Genomic DNA, 17,007 nt, shown 5'->3' with positions numbered 1-17,007 from the left:
ATGTGAGGCTGATCATGTTCTCAGTTATTCAAGGTTATTTACATTTCCTTTTCCCTGAACCTTTCTTATCTCTTGTCCATTTTTCTAATGGGTTGATCTTTCTCATCACTATTTTTTATAGGCCTTTGATAAAGATATTAATTTTTTCTATGTGACAAAAAATATTTTTATCATTTATCTTTTTACTTATGAGCTCTTTTCCATAAGACTTTTAAAGTTTTTCTATGCAGTCAATTTTTTTAAAGTATTTTTCCTTATTGAGTCTGGATTTTGAAATATAGTTACAAAAGGTCTCCACACTCTCAGTTTATAGATGAATTCACTTATGTTTTCTTCTAGTATTTGTAAAATATTATTGTTTCTACATTTAAATATCTGATCCTTTTGAAATCTGTCTCATAAAACTTTATATGTTATAATAAACAGATTCAATTTTATCTTTTTTCAGCTAGCTATTTAGTTATCCTATGTCACTTATCAAAAAGCCCACCTTTCTCTTACCAACTTGAGACACCATCTTTATCATATACTAAATTTCCATGTCATTGAGTCTATTCTAAATTTTCTGTTCTATTCCATTAGACCATCTATTCATGCACACTGTCTTATTTAGAGAGATTTCATAATATGTTTTAATATTTGGTAGGATTCTCCTCTTATGGTTGTTATTCCCAAGGGTTTCCCTAGCTAATTCTACTTATTCTTCCAAATGAACTTTAGAAATCAACTTGATTAGCTCCAGAAAAAAATCTAATGGTATTTAGATTACATGTAATATGTAATAGATCATATCACATTGATAAATTATTGTATAAATTACCTTCAGGGGAATTAACATCTTTATGATATTGAGTATTCCCATAAATTTGCTCAACTCTAGGTTTATGTCTCTTTCAAGAGTGTTTTATAGTTTCCCATATTTACACTTTGGGCATTTTTATAAGGTTTATGCCTAGATTTATCTTGGTTTTGTTTCCTGTATCAAATGGGGGTTTTATTTCCATTGTAACTGATTTTATGTATGTATGTATGTGTGCATATATTGGCATATACATATTCTTATATTTACACATATGTGTATACACATTCATATGTGCAGGTGTACATGTATCTACAACTAACTGTTGTATGTTGACTTTTAATCTCCTTTTTGTTTGTATTAGCTTTTCATTCATTCTTTTGGATTTTCTGAAAATATCATCATCTTATATGCATAGAGAGATACTTTTACTTCTTTCCTTCCAGTTCTAGGTCTCCATATGCTTTGCCTGGTCTAGCCACACTGACTGATGCCTCCACATGCTGTTAAAGAACAGCAGAGCCACTGGGCACTCTTGTCTGCTTCTGACTTCAGTGGAAACACTCTAGTGTTTCCCAATGAAGTAAGATGCTGGTGTTTGGGTGACACACATTTTTTTTTTCAACTTAAGGATGTATCCATCAAATTTTATTTACTCTTTTTCATCAGTGAACACTGAATTTTGTCAAATGCCTTTTCTGCATCTATGAAGGTGACTGTTTCATATTATAATGGATGTTAACATGTTACCTTTCCATGAGACCACTTGTCCCTTGCATTCCAGAATAATCCCCACAATATCATGATGTATTATTTTTTTCATATGTTGTGGATTCTGTTTAAAAAACCTTCTCCTAACCATTGGATGCTCTGTAAAGTCCTTAGATAAAGTGAGGGTGATTTTTACCCCCAGGAAATGCTGAGCATTGGCAATGTCTGGAGACATTTTTCAGTATCTCAACAGGGGATGGGGTTGGGGGGATGATGCTACTATTAACTAGTGGGAAGAGGCCAGAAATGCAGCTAAACAGGCTGCAGGGCACAGGACAGCCTTCCACAACAAAGGATTGTCCAGATCAAAATGTCGACAGCACACTGAGTCTGAGAAACCCTGCCTTAGGTATCTGCAATTAGTCCGTGGTGGTGATACCTAGTATCTGAAAAGAGAGATGGTTATTGGCTCTTATAATGAAGGTGTGTTTTCAGCAGATGAATGGTTCCAACGCCTAAGGAAAAAAAACAAAACAAAACCAAAAAAGCAGCTGGGAGCATGAGATCTCCACAGAAGGAGAGCAGCGCCTAGAATCCGGAAATGGAGCCTTGTCCAATTCTCTCAATAAGGATGGCAATACAATAGAATCCTTGCCTTCCACTCTTTCAGATGCAACATCTGAAACTCTGGATTTGTGAATAACATAAGTAAAAGTGTCAAGGTTAATACAAACTTTTACAAAAGAGTTTAAATTCAACCCAGAACAAGAATTCATAGGCTTGGCCCAGATCTTACCCAGTTATACCCCTCAGACACGAGACATAATTTGAAAACATTTCAGAAGTTTCCCAACCAGAAAATCTAATGTTCTGAGGAATGACTGTCTGTGCCCAGTATTTGGGCTGGCCTAGCTTGTCATTTGTGTTTAGAAATGTCAAGATTAATACCACACTTAAAAAAATTACCTCCCACTTGGGGTCTCCATCAATTTCCACCACCTTCAAGCCATGTTTGTTCTTCAAGTGCCTATTGAACTCCCATTTGGTGCCATACACAAAGCTGCAAACGGGACACTTCAAACCACCTGAAAGCACAGACAGATGTTAAAAAAAAAATGTGTTCGTAATACATAAAAATGCAACAGTTCCTCCTTCTATTCAAATGCCTCAAATCTAGTAAGTATTATTTTGTCTCCAGCACTTATATTCAATTCAAGCTTACCGTAGTATTGAACACAATAGCAACAGTGTATGTTTTTCAAGGCAGAGATTTTAAAACTTAACGTACTTTTTTTATTTGTTGAATAAGCTTTTGCAGAAAGCCCAATATGTGCCCAACAGTTTAAATGCCAGAGAGAACTAAGATAACTAACATAATTCCCTTGGCCAGTGAGTAAGTGGCTTAAATCATTCTTTCATTTTTTTTTTTTCACTTGTAAATAACAAATAATTTAGAAAACAAGAACAACGGAAAGGGAGTGTCTGCTTTTCTTAATCTCTTTTGTCCCAAAACACTAAGACCAGGAGCCAGATTCTCAGTCTCCTTCACGTCAGAAGCTAAGTCACTGGCATCAATTCCCATGCGAATTTCCCAGTAAAGAACAATTTTAAAAGCTGGTCACATCCTGAAATGTCATTATTTATTGAACTGATTAAATTTTACACATGGTCCAGGAAGTGTTTAGATGCTTTAATTAAGAGAATGTACAACTCTAGGTTTTAAAAAAAACCCCAAAACTGGAGAGTCACACAAAAGAATATCTTTCTACAATTATATTAGAAGCAGCAACTAAATTGCAGCCTAGACAAAAGTCTCTTTGAACAGGTTGTGCCTTCAGAAGCAAATTCCAGCCTCGGGAGACTAAGGGTAGTGCTGATGCCAGGCCTCTAGTCTACTGGCCTGAGCTAGGCTGACTGCTGGCACCACCGGGCCGCCACCCTGAGCTGGGCCAGGGGAATGAGCCCTCTCACCAACGTCCCCAACACCACAGCTGCCTGGAACTGTGGACTACCCGATTCCAGCAGTCATTCCCTAGTCGCAAACTCTGGCCTCCCGTCCTTCTCTGCCATGTCTTCTCTATGGTCCGCATGGTCTCTCCTCTATGCCAGTGCTTCTGCAGCATCCCGGAATCTCAGACCTCCTGGCCAACAAAATCCCCAACATGCACCTTGTCAGACAGTGCGCTGCTTCCCTCTCTTTCTTTGACCACACTCTCCTCTAAGGCCTCTCAGGTGGAGGCTGCTCATGCTCTTGAGCCCCAGGTAAGGAGGATGCCAAGCCCGGGCAGGGCAGCAACGCCACCTCCATGGTAGAACAGGGGCATTTCCCCATCCTGTCCCTGCTACCCACAGTGCCAGACCCATCAGACAATTTGGCACCTGGCCCCCTCCACTTAGATACTGCAATATCCATTGACTTCAAGGCCAAGAACCTTCCCTACCATTTCACAATCTGTGGAGTTTCATTCAGTCATGCATATGATTATTCAGCACCACCCACGGGGCTAAATCCAAGCATCCCACTCTGACGACTATCGGCCCTCTGGCCCTCTCTTACTTTCACTATCATTATTCTTCGATTTTGGGAGGAGCTTCAGTTTGGATCCCCTCCCATTTTCTCTCAACCTACCCCTAACTCTGCTCCCCTCTCCAGAGCACACTCCGGAGCCCAAAACTTACAACTTTTATTGGCAAAGCCCTCCACATCCTCAGCCACTTCTCTTTCTCTCAAACCTGCCTGGCAAATTCACAGTCCGGCATTGATCCAAGCCCCAGCCCTCCCTGCTCTGATCCTGGGATGCTGAGGCAAATCACAAAGCCATATGTATTCTTATGGCCACACTTCCAACCTCAAGTATTTCCCTAGTCAACTCTGTTCAGTTATCCAGAAGAAGAACTGCAATTCTCCATCCATCACATTAAGTCCCCTACATTATTGTTGACTTCCTCTTTCAATCTCATCCTCAGTTCTGGTTTCCTGCTTCATAATGAGAATATCAGGTAAGAACTTTCCAGACCTTCTTGTACTATACATTTCTGTCCCTCTGCACCTGCCTATGCCTGGCCTGATGCCAGTTGTGGGTGAGAGTTCCCCTCTGCCTTCCAAGACCCCTTTCTCCTCCTTCTAGAGCACTGATCCTCAGCCCTGTTAGACTCAATGCCCCTTTCTACAACAAGCAGTTTAAGATTCCTCCATCATCCTCAAGTTTTTTCAAAGCCCCTCAAGTTTTGAAATCCTGCATGGGTGCAAGTACCACTCCACTGAACACTCTGTTCCTCCAGCCTCCACACCTTTCTGCTTTCCCTGTCCCATGGCTGGGTGGCTGCACCCTCCTACTCTGTCCCATGTCCCCTAGGCTGGGTATCCAGACATCCTTCAGGCTCTTCCTCCTGCCCAGGGCATATATTATCCACAAACTAATGACTTTCCTATTTGTAGCTCCAGCCCAGACTCCTGTCCCGAACTCCAGCCTGGGATGCCTCCCCACAGGTAGAGAGGACTGTGCATCCCAGTGCCTCCCACACCTCCTGGCCTGGCCACTGCAGGCTTCTGCACAGATAGGAGCAACCATCTCCTAAGTGCTCTCTCAGCAGCTATTGTCTGTCCTCCACTGCTGGTCCACTTCCCACCCAGCACACAACATGGTCTTTTGAAAACACAGACTAGATCACAGCCTTAGAGGTACAAACCCTTCCAATGGTCTTCTGTCTCACCTACAATAAAATCCTGACTCCTCCCTGTGGCCTGCGAGTCCCACCTCCCTCCCTCTCTTCCTCATTCTCTCCCTTCTCTGTCTTTTGCACTGACCAAGTTCATTCCCTTCCTGGGACACCTGCTGTGCCTCCTGGTTCACAAACTCTTCCCCAAGATCTCCATTTGACCTTCTCCTCCTCTTTAAGCACCACCTCTTCAGAAAGGCCCTCCTGGGACTCCTAGCGAAAGCAGCCCCACCAAACACACAGAGCCATCAGTAGGATTTCCCTACTGCCATCAAATTGTCAGTCTGACATTGTATTATTATCTTTCCTACACGTCTTCATTGTCCTTCCTCCCTTCTAAAGTGGCACCTTCCTAGAGTGGGAACTTTAGGGGCATCATCCACTTATTCGCTGTTCAAGCCGTAGCACCCGGCATCTAGCTTCTCCTCAATCACTCTGTCTTGCATCACTGACTCTGGGTCTTGGCAAATCCTCTTCTTTCTTTAGCTCCATCTCCAACCATCCCCCTGCTCTCCTTGGACTTCTGCACCTCCCCTCTGTACGCATCTGTCCCCTCACCAAGTAAGTGTGTTTGGTGTTATCCGGGGGCCTGCCTCGGTGCTATCGTATCTTCCCCTTTCCTTCACAGCCACGATTCTGTGGAGTCTCCACTTCCAAGAACTCACCAGAAAGAGGTGCCGTTAGTGATGCCTGGGGTAGACAACAGGCTGGGATGCAAGTGGTGGAGGACAGCATTCACGTCTCCTCCATCTTTCAAATTTTATTCCATGGGAGAGTAACTGCCCTATTCAAAATAATTACTGAAATTAAGATTATAAATCTAGACTAGAAAAATAATATGAAGTAATTGCTTCCCTGTCTCTCTTCATTACTTAGTCCAGTGGTTCTAAACTATGGGCAATCTTCCTCCCAGACAGGCAATGTATGGAGGAACTTTTGGTTGTCACAACTGGGGGGTGCCTAAGGCATCCAGTGGGTAGAGGCCAGGGATGCTGCTAAATACCCTACAACACACAGCACAGCCCCCAAAACAAACACTGGCCTGGCCCCAGTTGTGAGCAGTACTGACGTTGAGAAGCCCTGCCTCACACCATAGCATGCTGCTTCCTGCACTCAGTTCTCTCCTGGCATTGCACATGTCAAGATCAGTTAACGTCCTCATTGGTTAATCCAATGAATACTCTTCACTCTTTATCTTACCACTAGTACCATCACCAATACTACTAATAACAATAACAACAAACGTCTTCCACTAACTGGGCAGTTACCACACATCAGGCACCTCATACATCAAGTCATGGTTTCTTCCCAATAGCCCAATGACACAGGCATGCTTAGCTTGATTTATACAGAGGCTTGGGATGGTGAAGTAACCCTTCTGAGGTCACACTGCAAAGCTAAGAACTGAATCTAAGTCCAACACACATCCTTAACCCCAGGCTTTGCTACTGTCCAGTGTGACTTCTGTGCATTATATGGTGATGCTGATCACATTCTCCAGTCAAGATCTAGTCTTCTGGGGTTTCTATGACACCACTCACTCCTGGTTCTTCTACTAAGTACCTCTCCAACTCAAATCCCTGTACAGCCTCCTCATCCTCTGTGTGGAGTCCTAAAGCCTCACAAACAGTCCCCTCTATATGTCTGATATGCAGGTCCTGTGATGTCCCAAAGTATCCCACCTCCCCAATATACATGTGAGCTGAACAAACCACTAAGATGCTCTTACTTAGGCAACAAAAGAGCTGAGCTGACCACTGAGTGTATCTCCGGCTACCATGTTTATGTATTGCTCATTAGGGTACTCGGGAAGAAATGGAGGAATTCTGTCCTGATATCAAGGTTGTGTGGACAAATTATACCAGATAAACCTCACAGGAATGTGGTCCACATTTAATCATCTCCCAGATGCAGTCTGGATGTGCTCAATCTCCAAATCAATTCCATGTCAGTGGAATCAAGAGAGAGCACTGTTCTATTATTAGGGTTTCTGTTCTACCAGCTGAGGTGGTGGGTGATTTTCCAAACAGTCACTAGTACAGAGGCCAACCTGTCAGCCACTATGCAGCCCCAGCACCTCCGCCCACTATTTCCCGACCCCAACCCTGGTAGAGGCGGAGGGCACCGAGGCAGAAGGCACCCACTGTCAGCAGAAAGACTGGCAACAAACACCAAATTCTTAAATTCTAGAACATTCTGCAGAAAAGACAGCTCAGATGGATGTTTATTTTCTGAAACTCAAACATACTGTGCTCTTTTTTCACACAAAAACAAACGAGCTTCTTTCTTGCCCAGAGGATAATTAAACTTCATTTTTAACTTCCTTGGTTATCGCTTTTTAAAATCACATAAAATCGTGTCTTTTCCTTCAATCATCTTTTAAAAACCTCTAAGGTATGAGGACCTCTACTTTTTTTTTTTTTTTTTTTTTTTTTGCTAAACTGATGCTGCTTCTCCTATAAAGACTTAATATGTGATGATGAACAAAGGCAAACTTTTAAAGGTTAAACTTAGGCTTTAAAATGAAATTAAAGATTCCCTCTGGGGTATTCTTTAGTGGAAACTAATTCAGAGAGGAAAACATTCTTATATTATGTTTAAATTAAACTTAATATGATAATGCCCCCACATTAATTAAAACTTCAGCCTTTGCCACAGTGACTTTAATTAAAGAACAACAAATGAAAATATGTAATCTAGACTGAATGTATAACTATGCCAGTTAATTGATATCAAAGCTGAGATAAATTAATTTCTATTTGAATTCAGTAAATTATTAGGCAATGCACAGTAAAGGTCAACGGAAGACTTGGTGAATCTACTCATGGCACTGATATTAAGTGCACAGCATAAAAACCAGGAATCCTCAAATCACAGTTTCCTCACATGGACTGATTAACCAGGAAAAGTATAAAATTTCAAGAGCAATTTTAAAAACGGATCACGGTATCCTTTGCTCTTTTTGGAATGCAATATATTCTGGAGGAGTTTCAGGCATCAAAATATCTCTGCTCCTTTGTGGTGCTTGGCGTTATTGAAAATTCAATTTCATTTTCAATAATATAACTCCCAGAATGGCATACAACACTGGGCTGGGCAGTCACAAGACCTGAATCTGGCACTTGCTCAGGTGAGCCAAAGCTTCCTGAAACTCTCGGGTCTTGGTTTTCTCTTCCAGTAAGGTGAAGATGCTAAAGTTCATATTCTTTTTTTTTTTTTTTCTTTGAGAGGACCACTGCACTAAAGTTCATATTCTTAAAAAAGACACTGAGTGCAGTAGGCAGAATAATGAGCCCCTGAAGACAGCCACATCCTAATCCCCAGAACATGTGAATATGTTACTTTACATAGCAAAAACGATGTGATTTCAGTTCAGGATCTTGAGAGGGGGAGGTCATTCTGGTTTCTCCGAGCGGGCCTAATGCTATTACAGAGGTCATCAGAAGAAGAAGGCAGGAGAGAGCACAGACATGCAGTTTGAGAGAAGCTCCACTGGCCATTTCTGGCTTTGAAGATAGAGGAGGGGGCCACAAGGCAAGGAATGTAGGTAGCCTCTAAAGGCTAGAAAAGGCCAGGAGAGGGATTCTCCCCTAGAGTCTCCAGAAGGAGTATTTGTTAGTACTTTGATGTTAACTTGGTGAGACTCATTTTGGACTTCTGACCTTCAGAACTAAGATAATAAATCTGTGTTGCTGGAACATCACACACCGGGGCCTGTTGTGGGGTCAGGGTGGGGAGGGAGGGATAGCATTAGGAGATATACCTAATGTAAATGACGAGTTAATGGGTGCATCACACCAACACGGCACATGTATACATATGTAACAAACCTGCACTTTGTGCACATGTACCCTAGAACATAAAGTATAATAAAAAAAATAGATCTGTGTTGTTTTAATCCACCACGAAGTATGCGGTGACTTGTTACAGTAGCTACAGGCAACTAACACAGGCACTGATGGATGCGAATATAGGTAAGGACAAGGAACAAAAGCAGGTGAATTATCCGAGGAAAGTGGATATGGAATAATTGTACTACACAGATTAACAAGTGAAATATGGAATAGAACTTTGTTGACATTTCACTTCCTATTGTCTCTTAACTTAGTGTCTGTTCTAGGGCCCAGCCAGAGCCCCAGTTCAGAGCTAGGAAATGCTTAAGGGTAGAAATTAACTGGAAGTCACATGTAAGCACTGAAGAGGAGGGTTCCTGGTGACACAGCATGCAATATTAGATCCTACCTGGGACTATCTTAATCCTGTTTCAAATCCCAGCCCCTCTTCCCACAGGATCCTCAAGAAAAAGAGCAAAAGGGAAAATGCAGCGGAGGAAACAAAGTACATTTTATTATTAGCCAAGCTGAGGTCCCAAACCCCACGAGAAACACTTGGTAGAGGAGCGTAAGTGAGGTCTTCCCATCCGCCCACTCCCCTCACACACACCCCAAATTTTGGGATCTGAGACACTCTGGATAACCACAGGGAAGGGCTTGGAAAGAGACAGGTCCCAGAGTCAGTCTTTGATCAAATTAGTAACTAGCCTTGGGGATGAAGAAATAAGAGAAAATAGACAGTACCCATGTGTGTGACTTTTCCACAAACTACTATATGACCACCAGCAAATGTGGCCCAATTGCTTAAGAGATGACTACGCCTCTTCCTTCTCCTCCCCTTTCTTCTCCTCCTCTCTACTAAGTGCAAACATCTACAAACTTTAGGGGACATCAAACATGTGAGCGGCAAGGCACAGACATTGAATCAGGAGACAAGGTTTGGCTTGGCCACTTGCTCGCTTGGTGTGACCTGAGGTCAGTTATTAGCACTCCTTTCATTTCATTATTTTACAATAGGAATGATTATGCCAAGCTCACAGGGCCATTGTGAGAGATAAATTAACACGTAATATAATAATCAATAACACAGTATTATATCACATCACTAGAAGCATGTGCCAACAACTTATTGAATCCGGGCCCTAATAAAAACAATTTTAAAATTAAGATGTCTAAAAATCAAATACATCACCTGTGGGTTACCTCACAGTTTCTGGATTTCCTGCTATGCTATTTTCCCTGAATCTGGTGTAAAAAACTCATATATGAACATACATCCAAGGTACGCATGCATACATATTTACATTTTTCTAATATAGCACTTCGAAGTAACATAAAGATTTTAGCAGATGCCAAATACTAAGACTTCTCAACACTTCTCCTCTTACTGCTTTCTCTTGCTCCAGTTACCCACCCTTACACTTCAATGACTCTCTAAAACTGGGGGACACAGTACCCTGGGAGAAGCAGCTAACTCTGCTCCAGGCCACAGCTGAAGGGGATGTATTCCTTCTGCTATAATTAGAATACGGAGTTCTGGTGGGAGCTGCCTAGCCCTGGTCCCCAACCTGGGCAGGAATAACAATAATACCAACAATGACTGCCTTGTTTGACACCAAGTCCCAGTGTCTAGCATGGTGCCAGGCCCACTGTAGGCGCTTGGGAGATACAGGCTCAAAGTAGAAATATGTGGATAAACGTAAGAGTGGATTTGAGCCATTCATCAAGAACTTACTGTTGGCACTCTCTGGGAATCTTAGAGAATGACATCTAATCTTTGCAACTGCTATGGAGGTATATAAACCAAGATTCAGAGAGGTTAAGTACCTGGCCCAAGGTCCACAGTGATCAGAAATCCCAGCCCAGGTCCATCTGACTCCCAAGCCTGTGTTCACTCCAAGTCTCTAGAAAGACTTGAGGGACGGCTTGGAAGCCATTGGAAAGCCCGCTAAACCCCATTTTCACCCTGCTACATGCTCTAGGAGTGAGCAAAAGATTTCGTAAAGCTTAGCACCAAAGTATCTGATGTCTCTCACAGCCTGTGATTTACTGAACCAGTTCTTGAGCTAGTTTAATCAGGTGTATTTTAAGGGGAGGAAAGGGGCAGGCCCACTGAAGCAATACAAGTATTTCTTCCTTAAACAGCATGAAATGTGCATTTGTGTGAGAGAATGCCTCAAATCCATATTAATGAATAAGTGATGGCTAAGAGGAATCTGTCTTCAAAGCATCAGATGCACATAAAATATAAGCCAGGAGTACAATATTTACATAGTGCTCAGTACTACCTTAATTACTACAAAGTATCCGAGTTCTGAGGGATCAGTGCATCCAGACAGGCCCTGGTGGCAGAGACCTGGCAATGTCACCCAGTGCTCTCAGGGTGAAAGGTACGTGGGAGCCAAGATACGCAAGCTCGTAAGCCAAATGTGCACACGTCCCCCAGCTCCATGTTGAGTGACATCATGTTAGCAGCTTAAACTTGGCCATGGTAGAAATATTTACACGACAGAAATTGGCAAATTCTACAAGTCAGGTTTCCCCTCCCTCCTACTTGGGAAGAGCCTATGCAGCCATCCTTCCCAGCAAGCTTTGGGAACACACAGTAAACCACCCAAACTCCATGGAGAATGCCATAGTGCCTTCCTTTAGAAACCTGCAAAGAACAGAAGTGTCTGATGTGGGAACTCTCGGCTCCTTTTAGGCCATTCTCCTGACCTCCTCTGCAGCGCTGTGCACTGAACCCCTCCCTGGAATCCCGGGATCCTTGTGGCATGGCAGGCAGGAGGGTCTTTCCTAGGAATCAATAGCTGCACATATCACAGTGTCACACCGTTTAATACAGCTGATACACAAGGGATCCCTGCACGTGGTTTAAAGGAGACTGTAAAATCCTTCTGAGAAAAATACATGTTATTTGTGTTTTTTATGATGTTATTTTAAGACATCTTCCTCTATATCAAAACATGAAATCATAAAGTATAAAGATATTTTTGGGGGAGTAGAAGAGGAAAATAAAACCAAATGGGGATGGAGAGAGTTACTTGAAATTAATCAAAAGAAAATGAAAAATTGCAGTGGTTCCAAACAATTCAACATTTCCAAACAGTAATTGAATCTGGTTTCATGTTCTCCTTTCATTCTGCTCCGCTCTCCCAGACATAAAAACAACGTGAACATTGCGCTTCTGAGATTTCTAAACTGTGTTCATACTCCACCAGCCATCTGATTTCAGAGACTGTTCTCCTGCCAGAGCACAGCGGCGCAACGTCTCTTTAAGAGTCGAGAGACACGGGGTTGTCTCCTTCAACGTGGCCCTTGAAGGGAATGGGGGGGATAAACATATATACATACATATGCATACAAGTGTATTTGCATATGCAAATAATACATCTATATATATGTACAGATGGCCCTCCATATCCATGGGTTCAACCAACTGCAGATTGAAAATATTCAGGAAAAATAAATAAAAAATAACAATACAAAAATCAAAAATAATATAAATTAAAAACCAAACTATAATAACTACTCACATAGCATTTACATTGTATAAGTTATTATAAGTAATCTGGAGATGATTTAAAGTACATAGGAGGATGTGTGTAGGCTATATCCAAACACCATGCCATTTTATATAATGGACTTGAGCCATCTGTGGATTGTGGTATCTGCAGAGGGTCCTGGAACCAATCCCCCATGGATGCCTAGGAACAACTGTGAATATATATCTGTGTGTGTGTGCGTGTGTATGTGTATCTCTGAAAGAGGAACCAAAAGCACCCCTGCAAAGATAAAACATAAAACCCTGCTCCTGTCAGGGAATAACGACTGATTACAGAGAGTCTTAGGAAGTTAACTGGAAACTTAGGGCATGAAACAGTTCAACCTCAGCACATTTTTCGCAAGGCAATGATGAAAGTTTGGAAGCACAGGGCAATGATGGTATCATCACTCAGATCCTCACGCCTGTCCCAACAGCCACAGTATACATCTATTTCCTGGCAATCCAAACCAAGAGTGTGAAGGATGTGAAAAAGAATCCCTAACCTGCAACTCCAGTTATTTACTGGGGCTGTAAGCCAATCTATTCTCCCCTCTGTAATTCCTGGACATGGGGCACTGGCATGGGTCATAAAAAATAATGTGATGGCTCCACAAGTCCTAGATATGTTCAGAAAAAAATATACAAAAGCAAGGACTGAACATGTACTGCATGCACGTGTTTTTTCATTTAATCCTCTCCACCATCGTGGAAGATGACTGCTGTGAACTCCATTCTACAGGTGAAGGGCCTGAGAGCTTGCCCAAGATGGCGCAGCTAAAAAAGAAGAATGCAGATTGGAGCCAGGGCCCTTCCCACAGCATATCCTGCTCCCCAGTTCCATAAAACTGCCATTAGGAAAACGAAGATGCAAGCTCACCATTACCCCCAGATGGATGGCTTTAAAATTATCCTGAGTCTTCTGTGCTGCTCATCTATTTCCGTGCATCAGCCCTGTCACTGAAAGTGCTGAAGGATATAGTCAATTCATTTGTTTTACATTAAGATGCATTTCATGGCTATTACGGCGAGCGGAGCTTCACGCTGAAACAAAACTCCAAGCCTCCCCAGCTGCAGCAGTCTACAATTCCACATCTCTGTTTACTGGGGGCAGATTTCTAAATCTGTCTTCAGCTTCAAATAGTCACAGGACTTAGGAAAGAGGAGCAGTAAACAGTGTGCTGCAATCAGTTTTTAGCTGAATTATTGAAGTGCAGATATAAATACAACAGAATTCTCTGTATGGTAACAACACATAAGCTAAGCCCTCTCAAGTGGGAATGTGATTATTTATTGAAATAAAACAACAAAAAACCCCACAAAGTTGTAATAATTTAAAATGAAAAGAGGCTTTCATCAATTCTCATCAGTTTAAATGTTCTAGAATGCCTTTTTTTCTTTTCAGGATGAATAAGTAACAAGCTTACTCAATAAATATTTTTAGATAATCCGAAAAAGTTCACCTATAAATATGCCTACAATAGCATTAGTTATAACTGCAAAGAAAGAAAAAATCTAAAAACCCCACAATGTTCAATAACAGAATTGTCAGTGTTTCTATTCAATATTGAATTACAAAAAGCCCTTAGAAGTCATAATTAGGAAGACAATGTACCAAAGAAAAACAAAACGTTCCTGTTAATGTGAAGTAAAGAAAGACAACTGAACTTTCATCTCTGCGAACTTTATGCACCGACGAAGAATGGAAGGCAATGCTGACAAATAAGCATTGCTGAGGGTAGTAGAATCTGTGGGTGAATTTTCACTTGTCATTTTAGACTTCCACTAAGGTTGTTATAATACTAACCAGGCAGGAGGTAATGCTGACAATGATAAGGATGATGATGACAACAATGATGACAAGGAAGAACGAACATCACTGGCACATTTAGGTGTGAGAACTGAACTGCAGGATGTCAGCAGCTCTTCCCACTGGGGGACTTGGTATACAAGGAAGCAGGCAGGGCCCCAGCTTGCTGGCCCCTTGCCTACCTTGCTGGATGAGCACCTCCGCCGCCAGCTCCCCAGTGCCCACGTTGGCGTACTCCTCGTTGGGGTGCTTCCTGTTGTAGTGCCGCTTCAGAGAGCCAGATATGTTGCAGGAGTAATGGCAGTGGGCACAGCGGAAAGGCTGTGGGGACAATGAGGAGGCGTTAGAGAAGGTGGGCCCCAGATGTCTGCCTTCGCTGCTGCTCCCACCTGATGAGCATCTGACACCCAGAAGGTCTAAAATGAGCAGACCCCATCACCTGTGATATGTTCTAGGGAAAACCACTAAGGCAAGAATGCTGAGACCTGACTCTGCAGTGACCAACCAAGGGACCAGGACAAGGTGCCTCAGAGGAGGAGCTGTCTCTACTGAATGAATTTGCTTTTGTTACTTCTTTTCTGTTTTCATCCACCTCAGAATTTAGTTTTTGTTCAAGAAGACGACCAAAAAAGCAATATAGTAATCTATCATTTTTTTAAGCGAATGACATTAAAAGTAGCTCTCATTACAGTTAGTTCCCTGATCTACAGTCAGGAGTCACATAATGACGTTTCACTCAACCTCAGACTGCATATACAACAGCGGTCACAGCAGTAGGTTCTACCATACAGCCTGCAAGCGCAGGTAGGCTATACCTTCTACATCTGTGTAAGTCCATTCTATGATGTTCTACAACTAAGAGTTTGCTTAAGGACGCATTTCTCAGAACGTATCCCTGCTATTCAGTGATGCGTCACTGTATTTGCTTCTTTAGCTAAATCAATTCCTCCGCAGTATTTGCCTGCAAGCACCGGCATACACAAGTGTCAACCATTAGAGAAGTCTAGCAGGTAAAATCTATTTCTCACGCCCACCTGGTCAAGACAAGGCACTTTTGGGATGAGGCCACGAATGAGTCATGCAGCCTTGTCTTTCCCCTGGCACAATGCCTTGGAGGCTGCATAAACAGTGAGGCTGGGGAAAGAGGCACCTGCTGGGCCCCTGGGGAAGCTCAATGAGACCTGGCCTTTGGCTGCTCAATGGAGGCGCATCTCCATCACTGTTAAATTCCATGCCACGGCCCCTGGTCAGGAGCTGCCAGCATGCCCCTGTAATCCACATGCTGTATGATTCTGACAGTGCTCCAGGGTCATTCGGGCCTGTCTGATGACCCAGCAGCCTTCTAGCCCAGGAGGAGCAGAAGAGCATGCAGCAGCCAAAATGGGAGCAGCACTCTGCCTGGTGCAGGGGACTCAGATGGAGCAAGTCCAGCCACACCTCTGGCCTTGACCAATGATAGAACCTCAGGCAAGTCGTGAAACTTCTCTTAGCATGGATCTTTACATGAGGCAAATGAGGATCATGCCCATGTCATAAGGTTGTTGTGAGAATTAAATGGTATCATATCAAGTGATACCTAAAATGCCGTGCAAAGCATTTCTTACTGATTTTATCAGCAATTCTATCACAATTCTTACCGGGCATCTGGAAGCTGATGTACCACTGCATCTATTAAGACCTCAAACAATACCTTTACTCCTTGACTGTCCAATTCATCAATTTTTTCATCACTGTTACCTATAAGAGCTAAACCAGCAACAGAAATGTCTGAATGTGAAGTACACCAACAGTAGAGAAAATGTCCTCTCATCTTTGAAGCTTAGATCAGTCCCTCTTTCAACGTTTCTTCCCTTCAAGTATAAAACTGTGATGCAGTCTTCCCATAGAGGCAGATGGGAGAGAGGGAGAAGGGGAGGAGGAGAGAGGGGGAGAGAGAGAAGGGACAGAGGGAGAGAGGGGAGAAAAGGAAAGGCAGGGGGAGAGGGAGAGAAGGGAGAGAAAGAGAGAGGGAAAGGGAGAGGGGGAGAAGGATAGAGGGAGACAGAGAAAGAGAGAGAGAGAGAGAGGGAAAGGGAGAGGGGGAGAGGGAGAGAGGGAGACAGAGAAAGAGAGAGAGAGAGGAGGGAGGAAAAGAAGAAAATGAAGAGGAAAATCTTCCACCTCACCCCCTGCTTAAGTCATACTCCTTCCTCGTAGACCCCTTGCCCACCACCTGCTCCAAGAGCTGTTCCCCCTTCAGCCTTCATGCTGTCACCTCCCTTTCTCAGGCCTCTGCCATCTCCTAGCAAGCAACTCCTGGGGGTGCCTTCTGCTCAGACCTCATGCTCCTCCATCCCATCTCCTTAGGCTGGTTGCCCTATCCCACTGTGGCAGGTGTGACATCGTCATGCCACTGTCACCAGGTTCTGCCATGGCTCAGCTTTCTAGACTTATTTATGGGATCTGCAACACAGACTTAATGTCAAATGCTGGATCTTTCTAAGGTGCTGGCCTTGGGCTGGATTTGTTCTTCTGCTCTGATTCCAATTATCATTTTTGCATTGCTGATTGGTGGATCTATATGTTTTGTTGGGTCCTCTCTCCCGAACCA

The 17,007-nt window shown here is 42.9% G+C and overlaps 1 protein-coding gene across 16 annotated transcripts in view; it reads right to left on the bottom strand.

The window, feature by feature from the left end:
- LOC105467301 (zinc finger and AT-hook domain containing) overlaps positions 1–17,007 on the bottom strand; it is a 344,890-nt gene that overhangs the window by 44,427 nt on the left and 283,456 nt on the right. For all 16 annotated transcript variants that reach the window (XR_011606714.1, XM_011716760.3, XM_011716759.3 and 13 more), the window contains 2 exons: positions 14,600–14,738; positions 2,477–2,595 (listed from right to left, as the gene is read on the bottom strand). Coding sequence is in view for 15 of the 16 variants with exons in the window: in XM_011716760.3 (XP_011715062.2) it covers positions 2,477–2,595; positions 14,600–14,738 (258 nt within the window). In the remaining variant the exon portion in view is untranslated. The remainder of the gene's footprint in view (positions 1–2,476; positions 2,596–14,599; positions 14,739–17,007) is intronic.

This window comes from Macaca nemestrina, chromosome 8, assembly GCF_043159975.1.
Source record: "Macaca nemestrina isolate mMacNem1 chromosome 8, mMacNem.hap1, whole genome shotgun sequence".
Lineage (NCBI taxonomy): Eukaryota > Metazoa > Chordata > Mammalia > Primates > Cercopithecidae > Macaca > Macaca nemestrina.
Note: the sequence above shows the minus strand (reverse complement) of the source record. Positions and strands in the feature narration are given on the sequence as shown.